The sequence below is a fragment of the Lepidochelys kempii genome, chromosome 1, assembly GCF_965140265.1.
Source record: "Lepidochelys kempii isolate rLepKem1 chromosome 1, rLepKem1.hap2, whole genome shotgun sequence".
Lineage (NCBI taxonomy): Eukaryota > Metazoa > Chordata > Testudines > Cheloniidae > Lepidochelys > Lepidochelys kempii.
The window spans coordinates 190,269,960-190,281,156 of NC_133256.1; the positions used below are offsets into that span (position 1 = coordinate 190,269,960).

At 42.5% G+C, this 11,197-nt stretch overlaps 1 protein-coding gene across 4 annotated transcripts in view; it reads right to left on the reverse strand.

Annotated features, from left to right (window-relative positions):
- Nucleotides 1–4,496: 4,496 nt before the first annotated feature.
- Nucleotides 4,497–11,197, reverse strand: part of LOC140895616 (OX-2 membrane glycoprotein-like) — a 135,998-nt gene continuing 129,297 nt past the window's right edge. For all 4 annotated transcript variants that reach the window (XM_073305754.1, XM_073305763.1, XM_073305783.1 and 1 more), the window contains one exon: nucleotides 4,497–7,777. In XM_073305754.1, coding sequence (XP_073161855.1) covers nucleotides 7,694–7,777 — 84 coding nt within the window. In that variant the 3' untranslated portion in view covers nucleotides 4,497–7,693. The remainder of the gene's footprint in view (nucleotides 7,778–11,197) is intronic.

Below are 11,197 nucleotides of genomic sequence, written 5' to 3' on the forward strand. Positions count from 1 at the left end.
ATTGTGCATTTGCTGAAGCGGACCACTTCTGGTACGACCCAGGAAATGTTATTTTAATTAGCCTGTGTTCTGCTTTATCTGGTGATAAATGGAAAGATTTTTATATTTTATACTAGTTTTTCATAATGTAGTTAAAATAAAAGCAATGTTAAAATTACAAAAGAACGCTTTAAGAGCAAATACTTATACTATACTTATAATACTAAATAATACTTAGTCCTGCCGTTAATGCAGGGAACTGGACTAGATGACCTCTTGAGGTCCCTTCCAGTCCTATGATTCTATGAAAGCCATCCCATAATGTGGGATTACAAGCTGGTGGTTATACCAAAGGAGGTGAGCTTGCGCACGCTGATGCATACTTTAAGCCTAGTTTTTATAGTGGTTCAAAAAATTACAACTATTGCAGTTTTGCTGGGTGATAATATTGCAGCAAAACAATAATATAATGCAAATAAAACAAACTGCAATATAAAAAAGGAAACCAAAAACAGTGGAAGGTAGGCCTGGCTTGACCTGCATAATAACATGGGTGAGGTCTCATTTCTTAGGAGACAGGATTTGGGAGTTAAATGAATCAGCAGCCTGGAAACAGAATGGGTTTGCTAATTAGGATACATTAATGGGTCGATAAGCTAAGTGACAGAATGTCTGTACTAGCTAAGATAAGGGAAGACACTCAAGGAAGCATTTATAATAGACAAGATAAACCTAGAACACAAGATGAGGTACAGAGAAAGTCATGCATGGACAGTGCTTCTATTGAGCATGCTATAACGGGCTGGTTCCTACAAAGTAACCAAGTCAGTCCCTAAGTGTGTGATGCTATGTATCTGCAATGTAGTGTGTAAATGTACACAAAGGAAGAGGTTTGGTGTGTATTTTTAGATGTATGGTATGCCCTACACCCACCCCCTATGCTTGAGTCTGATCAACTCAGCGTAGCTTTCCTGTATGCCAAATAAAGATATCTGAGTGACAAAGTCTGGATTGAACTGACTTCTTGGAAAGCCGAGTGGAAAGAGGTGTTGGCAAGAATCCCAACATGTAGGTTCCTCCTCCTACTGTCAGAAGCAGTCCCTGAAGCATCACCTCCATCTCAACTGAACATTGAGTGAGTTAAGTCTAAATGCCTGAATTTAGGTCTGTTGTAAATGTTAAAAATAGTGTGCAGTGTAGTTGTAGCCATATCGGTCCCAGGATATTAGAGAGACAAGGGGATGAGGCAGTATCTTTTACTGGACCAACTACTGCCTCACCTACCTTGTCTCTCTGATATCCTGGGACTGACCTGTCTACAACTACACTGCATACCACAATACAGAACTTGGGCCAGTAAAAGATATTACCTCACCCACCTTGTCTCATTAAAAATAGTAATTAGACAAGATGAAGAATAAAGATCAACAGTCATAAGTATCTCCAGGCAGGTGATATGTGTACTCCTGGTACCTCAGAAGCAGCCACCTATCAAAAGAACATGTAACTCCATGTGGAAAAGATGTGTGATCAGGGGCAATTTAGTTCTTCATATGACCTGCCAAAAGCTGTTCATACCTTCATGACCCAAGTCTACTAAAGATTAACTTCATCCACTCTTAAATTGAACAGATATTTCAGCCAATCATGAACTAATCAAAGATAGGTTAGTGCCTCATCAACCCCGTGTTATGAACTTCACAATCTATTCCCTTCCCTCCCCTGTTTTTGTTGTTGTGGTATAGTAAAGTGCTTCTGACATAAGCTCTTTTAGAACCTTTCAATTCCTGTCAGTTTAAGTTTCTTGGAAGGTCATTCTCTTGGCTCAGTGACTTCAGCTCCTCATAGAGGTCTTTTTTCTCTCACGATTAATTTTTCTGTTTTCTTTGAAGTACATTTTTAATTCTTATATTGATCTTATTAAATGTGCTACTTTGGGGGTTGGTCTTCCCTCATGGGTTGAAGAAACTAATTGCACCACATAAATTACCAGGGAGTGTTGCTTGTGGCAGCCGGGAGGGGTCCTGACTTGTGTGCTTCTCCTATTATTGCTACTCTCAAGGTTCAAAAACATGAAGATCTTGGAGAGTTTTGCCAGTCTTATATTAAGGAACTAGCACACTGGAGAGAGCATCTCCAGCAAAACTCAGTGTTAAAGAGCAAGGGGATATTTTCAGGGAAGCAGAATTACAAGCCAAATACTTTCTCCTTTTTCACATAGATTAATGCATAGCTGGTTAGGTGCATTATGAGCAACAGTGCACTTACCTCTGCCAGATTTAGGGTAAGAGACTAGACAGACTACTGGCTTGAGCTGGAGTGTGAATGTTGTCTTCAGCTGAAACACTTAAGAAAAGGGGAACTTTAATCCTGATTTTGGTGTGCACAAAGAACTAGGTATTATTATTTTTACTCTATTCATAACAATAGACTTCTCCATCCCAATAGTACATAGGAGGAAAAAAGTGAAGTTGGATGACAAAACATACAACAACGTTTAAGCCTCTCAGCTCGTCCTACTTTTTTGGTCTTTTTTAGACTATGCTATTCCGGGCAGGGACCAAGATATATCCAGTCTACAAGATGTGTCAGGAGTAGGCTTCAACCCTGCTCTTACTTTTGAATGTAGTATTGTAAGGAAAATGGCTTTTGGAACAGAACACCTTGTATCATGCCCAGACCAAGGACTCTATACACATTACTGAATTCATTCTCAAACTTCATAGCATGATATGATTATCATGGGACAGGATAACAACTGACTTTACATTTGTGTCTTCACAGCACTAGAGAAAACTGTTGGTACTTCATAAATAAATTGAATGAACATGAGCTCATATTCTCTAGTAACACCCCACTCCCATTGAGTGCATACCAACAACATTTTTAATGGACCTCTAAGCTGTTTCACTTCAGTGAGACAAACTGCATGACTGGGAGAAAATAATGGCTTTAGCTGATCCATTGGATCACCTATGCTACAGAGGAAAAGTGCACATTCCTACAATTATGCTCTGGCAACATGAGAAAAATTGATTCTAAAAATTTTAGAGCTATTGAACTTTCTTGTACATCCCTCAGTTTGACTCTTAATGTTATCTATCTCTACTGTCCTTCACTGTGTCAGATAATTTCTTCATCATCATAAATCCAATTTTCGAATCCAGCTTTGGAACAGTAACAAAAAAAATCTGATACCTCCTTTTCTTATATCCATTTTGGTGGACTTTGTTACTGTAAATACAGTATACTACAATAATTGGTTTTAAATAACTCTTTTATTCTTCCACCATTTGTTGAGTTTGTATGGCTAACCTGCCAGGAGATAGGATGTCACTACTATAGAATAAGATCAATAATTCAAGTAAGGTATCTTATTAAATATTCAGGATTATTAAAGTATTTTTTCTGTGCAGTCAGCCCCTTCAAAATAACTCCCAAGTCAGTCTAGATTCTAAAAACCCACAAAACTTCTAAGTCACTTATGGAAATATTGTCAGATAAAATTGCCATTCTCAAGTCTAATGAAATCCTGCAGCATAATGCATGTGTAACATACTCTTGCATCAGAGTTTGACTCAACCAGGAGGGAGGATACCACTCACCTTGCTAAATACAAAGGAAGTTGGTTATATCTACTGAAATTGCTCAATATTAGCAGGGGTTGCAAAGTGGCCACAACTGTAGGGCAAGAAGTCGAGGAGTCATATATAATTGAGATTTGTTGGAATTTGATGAGATCAGTCACCTTGAGATGTAGCAGAGAAGGGATTTGCAGCTAGTGGTAGGCAGTAGCAGTTTTATTTAGCTTTTGAAAGGACTCTGCTTGAGGGCTTCTGATCAGTTCACATCCACAATATCTTGTTTATCTCCTGCTTTTCCAAAGCTCCAAGTACAATTATCAATACAGGAACTCCTCACTTCACGCTGTAGTTATGTTCCTGAAAAATGCTACTTTAAGCAAAATGATGTTAAGTGAATCTGATTTCCCCAAAAGAATTAATGTAAATGGGAGGGAGAGAGGTACGGTTCCAAGGAATTTTTTTTCGCTGGACAAAAGACTACACACACACACGCACGCATAGTATATGTTTTAAACAAACAATTTAATACTGTACACAGCAGTGATGATTGTGAAGCTTGGTTGAGGTGGTGGAGTCAGAGGGTGGAATATTTCCCAGGGAATGCCTTACTGCTAAATGATGAACTCGCTGAGCCGCAAGGGTTAACACATTGTTGTTAATGTAGCCTCACACTCTACAAGGCAGCAGGAATGGAGGAAGGAGACACAGCATGGCAGAGAGAGACAGAGACACACACAGTGTGTGTGTGTGTGTGTGTGCGCTGACTCCATGGATGCTCCAGGGCTGGAGCACCCACGGGGAAAAATTAACACCCACCGGCAGCAAAGCTCCCCGCCCCACCTCACCTCTGCCTCCTCCCCTGAGCGCACTGTGTCCCTGCTTCTCTACCTACCTCCCAGCGCTTGCCGCCGTCAACCAGCTATAGCAAGCTCTGAGAGGGAGGGGGAGGAGCGGGAATGTGGGGCGATCTGGGGAGGAGGCGGGGATTTGGGGTAGGAGTCGGAATGGGGCAGGGAGGGGGCCGAGATGGGGGTGGGGGCTTTGGGGAACGGGTTGGAATGGAGATGGGAGGGGGCGGGGCAGGGGTGGAGTCGGGATGGGGCCGGGGGGCAAAGGGAGGTCGAGCACCCACCGGCGCCAGTAGAAATCGGGGTGTGTGTGTGTGTGAGTGAGAGAGGGACATATGCCATGTGTGAGAGAGACGTGCATTGGCCCGTTAAGTATGCTGACCCCACTCTTAGTATACTGCCTTTTTAAGTAGATCAGCAAGTTGAGACAGCAGCTGCTGCTAGCAAGCTCCGACCTGAGCCCGGTCATGTCCCGCCCCTGGTCTGTGGAGATGGGGTACAGGAGTGGGGGGCAGAACAATTGAGATCAATTGCGAGATCAATTGCCTTGACATCTTCCAAGAGGGCACATAGCTCCAGGGACTGTCTGAGTACCTCCGATGCCAGAGCTAGATAAAGGTCTAAAGACCCTAACCAGTCAGACCTACACGTGTCAGCACCATCTCTTGGCACTGGAGACTGAGACACGAGACCTTCAAGAACGGTGCCAACCGCCCAACCAGACCAACTTTGAGCACTACGGCACCGGCATCGACAGCTTTACCAGCGCTGACATCCATTTCAGCACCAAGCAAACCCTCAGCACCAATCAAGTCCTCAGCATTGAGAAAGTCCTACACCCGAAGCAAGTCTTCAACTCCATCTGCTGGCTGCTCAAGAGAATGCACCTCTCCCTCAGCACTGATACCTGTGCAGATGCTGATGATGCTCCTCCCTCCTCTCTAAGAATTCAGATACCCCAAAGACGTACTTGTATCAGATATGCCTGAGTCAACACTACTCAGACACAACCTCCCTCCACTTCTGCCCTCCTCTCCGGAATCACACCATTCTTCCTTTTCCCTTCTGAAGATGGCACTGTCCTTCCCCAGCGATGCAGAGGAGGAGGAGTACTACTTTACACTCTCATACTTGGGACTGGCACAAAAGTCATCCTCTACACAGCTTCACTATCCACAATTCTAAATATCCAATTATGAGGCTCTCATGAACAAGTACAATTATCTGAACTATTATAAAATACAGACTTTCCTACCAAGACCTTCCTCAGGACAAAAAAGAGCAACTCCAGGCCCTCTTGTCTGAAGGACACCTCTCAGCCTGTACAGTTTACAAGACTCTTTGGACTCTGTGGATACTGCTGCCCATTCTATTACAATTGCTGTGGTCATGAGATAAGTGTCATGGCTGCACCTCTCTGGCCTTCCTAAGGAGGTATAAACCACCATTGAGAACCCACTCTCTGAAGGTCCCAAATTACTGAATCTCCACACTCCCTTAAGGACTCTCGAGCAACTCTCTGCTCTCTCAGTATTTACACACCAGTGCCAAAGAGATACCTGGGGAAATACCAACTTCCCTCATGACCCCAACCACCACAATACACTCTCCAGTGACACTACGATACTCAACACCGTTGACAGAAGCCCCCTACCAAGCGCAGATATACGACTCTTCAAGGGGCTACCTCTCATGCATGTTCGACCAAACAATAATTTTGAAGGGGTGGTTGGGGCCCCGAAAAGCCTCCTCCTGTTCCAGTCACAAGCACCATCTCTCTGACATCCCACCAGTCTGGCGACCGCCCAGCCCCTTTCTTTCCATCATGGCAGCTAATTACCTCAGACAAGTGGGTCCTAGAGATCATCAAGGAAGGATACTCCATCCCTTTCCTCTCTCTGTCACCTCCCCTCTCTTTCCCAGTCCCCTTTCAAGGACCCTTCTCACAAACCCATACTACGAGAATGGAACTGGAGCCATAAAGCCAGTCCTATCCCAGCACAGAGGGAAGGGTTTGTACTCCCATTATTTATTTATCACAATACACCCTGCCCACATATGGTTCCTCTGATTCATCATGGGGATTGGTTTCTCTCAATACAAAGTTCTGCCCTTCGGAGTCTCGACAGCCCCTCATGTGCGCTCTATGTCCTTGCGGTAGTGGCTGCCTACCTACGCAACGAGGGCATTGTCATCTTTCCATACTTAGATGACTGTCTCCTCAAGGCCACATCCAAAACTGATGCCCTGTATGCCGTCCAAATGACAATGGACCTTTTCTTGAGCTTCAGCCTTTGCATACACCTAGAGAAATCTACACTAACAACCATGCAACACTGGAGTTTACAGTCAATTTTGTATCCAAGGAGAGAATCTGCCCTCACGTCTTAGACAGGACATGTTTCCAGCTACTCAACCACATGGCAATGGTCATGTTCGTGGTGAAGTACACATGGTTATACATGAGGCTTGGCTCCAGGCTTGGCTATGTACAGTCTATGTACCTCACAGACATAGCCTTCCCAAGCTCCTATCCCTGCTTATTAAGGTCAAGGACTCACCCCTCTGGTGGACACAGTTCAAGAACATCTGTGTTGGGGTCCCTTTTCTTCAACCAGTGCCATCCACGATTCTAACAATTGATGCCTCCTTAATCGGTTGCCTCATACAGTGCAGTGCAGATGGCCCTTAACCGAATCCACCCTACACATCAACCTCCAATGCCTGCTGATGCTTTCTCCCACTGATCACACATTGCACTATCAGAATCATGATGGACAATATTGCCTGCATGTTCTACAGCAACAGACAAGGTGGAGCGAGTTCCCATTCTCTGTGTTTGGAGGCTCTGAAATTATGGAACTGGTGTATCCAACATGGCACATACCTTCCTGGGTGCCAGAACACCACCGTGGACTCATTAAGCAGGAGATTCTCCCATGATCACAAGTGGTAATTAGATACGTTAGCCCTTCAGCACATCTTCAACCGCTGGAGATTCTCCACCATACATCTCTTTCCCACACTGGAGAATGGCCACTGCCCTCAATTTTGCTCAAGAGTGGGCTTAGGACACAGATCATATGTATTCCTCATAACATGGGACGTGCTGCTACTTTATGCCTTTCCTCCCTTCCGTTCCGAGTACTCCACAAGATCCCAGGGTACTGAGCCCATGTCATCCTTATATCTCCGCAATGGCCACAACAGATCTGGTATACTTACCTCATTCACATGATGGTATGCCTGCCAATCTCTCTCCATCCGACTCTGCAACTTCTTTCACAGGATCCATCCTCCATCCCAATCCACAGCTGCTCCACCTGAAAGCATGGCTCCTCCATGGTTCCAGGATTCAGAAATAACCTGTTTAGAAGCAGTTAAACAAGTACTCTTGAACAGCAGGCGCGATACGACTAGATGCACTTACCTCCACAATTGGACTACATTCCAATCCTGGTGCACCTCCAATCAGGTCAAGGCAACAAGCGCTCCATTGCTACTTATCATGGACTATATTTTACACCTTAAACAATTGGGGTTATCCAGAAGCTCCATTTGTGTGCATTTGGCAACCATCATGACTTTTCACTATGAGATAGATAGCCACTCCGTCTTCACCCACCCACTCATGAAACTGTTCCTGAAGGACCTCCAAAAATATTTACCCTCACATATGGGATCTAACTCCAGCTTGGGACCCCGACCTTATCCTATGCTTTCTTACAAGACCTCCATTCGAATCAATGGCAACGTGCTCCTAATGTCCATTAGGGAACTCAAGGGGAGGGGGGACAGTCCGACTGCACAGCATTTTATATATGTTCCTCTCATGGTGTGAGATGGGGAGTTGTGCACGTGTGGTCAGATGGGCCCTGCTGATGAAGATCCCCGATCCCAGGTGCAGAGGCACTGCCCACAGAGAGACATCTCCAAGAACCTCAGTTATTTCACAGGATGAGTCACCGTCTCTTTTAGTGTTTCACAAGCTGTTTTCTAAAAGAAATTCACGTAATTCAGTCATTTACATTTAGAGGCCCAAAAGATGTAGAAAATGTCAGAGTCCAAACAGAGTCCAGAAATGCCTCAGGATGGGCAGATGGTCTAAAAACTGCCCAAAATGGGTCAAAGAGATAATCAGATACCAGCCCCCATACAAGTTAATGCAAAAGCCATCATGGAGAGAGATCCTCCACGGTCAGCTTAGTCACCAGCTCCAATGTGATCCCCAATAATCGTCTTGAGCAATACAACCCAACAATCAACCCCCAAAATACTCCCAAATCCACACACGCTACACAGTCCAGAAGATGTCACCCCCAAAAACCCCCTGCCCATATAACCTAGTTCAAAAAGACCAAATGCTAGTCACTAAAAACTTCAAAAATAGCCTGGAAGACCACCCCTAAACAGCACAAAAGAAAAAGAGACTCCCACTGTTCCCTAAAAAAAAATAATTAAAAATAGAGGCTTAATCAGTCCCCAAACACCAAACCCAAATCCAGCTCCAACCTCCCTTCAAAATGTCCCTAATAGCAGAACATGCCTCAACTTACTTAAAGGTTAAACATGACAAAAATTCATCCAAAGAAGTTCCCCAAACCATTGAAATAGCATAAAAAAGTGAGCTAAAGCAAGCCAAAAAGGTACCCAGAGTAGGAGTACAGTGCTTAAGAGTTTGAAAAGGTCCAAGAAGTGCCCAGAAATGCCCAAGAGGGTTTATTTGTTTTATAAAAATATCAGGAAATGGTCCAAAATGATTTTTTGTTTTCAAATGGGGTAAAGCAAGCACCCAATAGCACTCAAAGGGTCCAAACATAGCCCAATGGTAAAGAAGGTGTCAAATCCTATCTAAATTGTATCATAAAAATGTCAAGAACTCATGCGGTCCAAAAGCTGCTCCAAAAGACCTTACTCTTTTACTTGCTGAATTGTTTGGACAAATAATTTTCAGGCTATGAGTTGCTTACCAACTGTTCACTTTAGACAAGTCACTATTTGAATGATGTGGTTATTCACTACACCATTCAGTTATATTATTTCTCCTCCCTAATTAGATAAATGAAACTTTAGTAGAAAAAACAGTGATAAAACAGCAACAGCAAATATTACACTTCTAGTATAAATAATCATTAACACTAAAATGCCTAGAATTTTCATGATCATGAGCATTTTCCTTAACATCTTTCTGTCCCATGTAATAATGTGCACTTGCAGTATATTATTTAGTCACTAGATGTCTTTGCGAGCCACACATAATTCTAGATTGGGTCCTGTCACTGGTAGACAAGAGACAAAACTAGTATTTAAGCTAAGTGGAAGCCTTCTGTATGTGTCCATAGTCTGTGGTTGTTTTCTTTAATAAATGGGTCCTGATTAGGATGGACTGAGATTCCATATTTCAGAACATTCCTCAAATGCACGTGAACAACAAATTACATTGATCGATAAAATCGTAAAATACTGAGCTAAGCACTTTTTTCATGAACATTTTGCAAACTGTTTTTAAAATATTGGATTAGTATTATTCCTAAATATTTTATGCTATTTTTTTCCCCACTGAAAGATTGCCTTGAAAACTTGTCTGGATTTAGATCTTCATTAGTGGATCATCTACAAAAAGCAGTTTTTTCCTTCTGATAAATGTATTATATGCAGAGCGGGCAGTACTGCTTATAGATATAGTTGCCTTACAATTCCCCTTATAAGACCATGTTTGTTCAGTTGCTTGTAACCATGCTAAAACTTTAACTGTTTGGGCTGAAATTTTCATGCCAGGTATCTGTCTTAGGTTGATTTCTTTTTCTTTCTTTCTTTCTTTCTTTCTTTCTTTCTTTCTTTCTTTCTTTCTTTCTTTCTTTCTTTCTTTCTTTCTTTCTTTCTTTCTTTCTTTGAGAAATTTCAGCTAAAATGGTTCTGTTGGTTTTGAGACTGAGGTTAGAAAAAAATAAGTTTTACCCATGTTAAAAAAAATTCTTACAATTTTTTACTTGAGGAGCTCCTGCATCTCCATGCTTGGAAACAATGTCTTGAATTTGGTGCATCTGTGGGCAGAGTCTGGTGCCAGGAATATGCTTTTGGCCATCTCTGCGAAAATTCACCCAATCTGGGTCAATTTATAAACCACTGAGAAATTGCTGTTCACACACACTCCAAATCTTGTCAGAATTTGGCAGCTAAATTCTCTGAAGACTCCATTTGTACCGAGCATGAGGAAACTTACGGTTGATAAATGCAAAGTAAAGGACATTGAAAGGAAAAAAATAAACCACCCATATGCCTTATGAAGTTCTAAAGTACCTGTGTCAACCCAAGAAAGGGACTAGAGCATCACCATAGATAGCTCAATGAAAACCTCTACTCAGTGCACAGCGCTGGTCACAAAAGCAAACAAGAAGTTACAATGGATAAGAAATGGAATAAAAGATATTATCAGAAATATTAGAATGCCTTTATATAAATCAGTGGTGCTGCCTCATCTGGAAACTGTGTGCAACACTGATCACCCTATCTCCAAAAAAATATTGCAGAACTGGAGGGAGTTCAGAGAAAAGTGACACAAATGATCAAGGGCCTGGAAAAAACCTCTTCTCAAGAGAGACTGAAAATATTGAGTGTTTACCTTAGAAGGGAAATGAATAAGAGGGGACATACTAAAAATATATAAAATAATGAATGGTCTAGAGACATTAGACAGGGAATATCTGTTTTCCTGGTGTCATAACACAAGATCTGTGGGAATTTCAGTGGAAGTTAACGGTGGGAAATTCAAAACAGATAAAAACG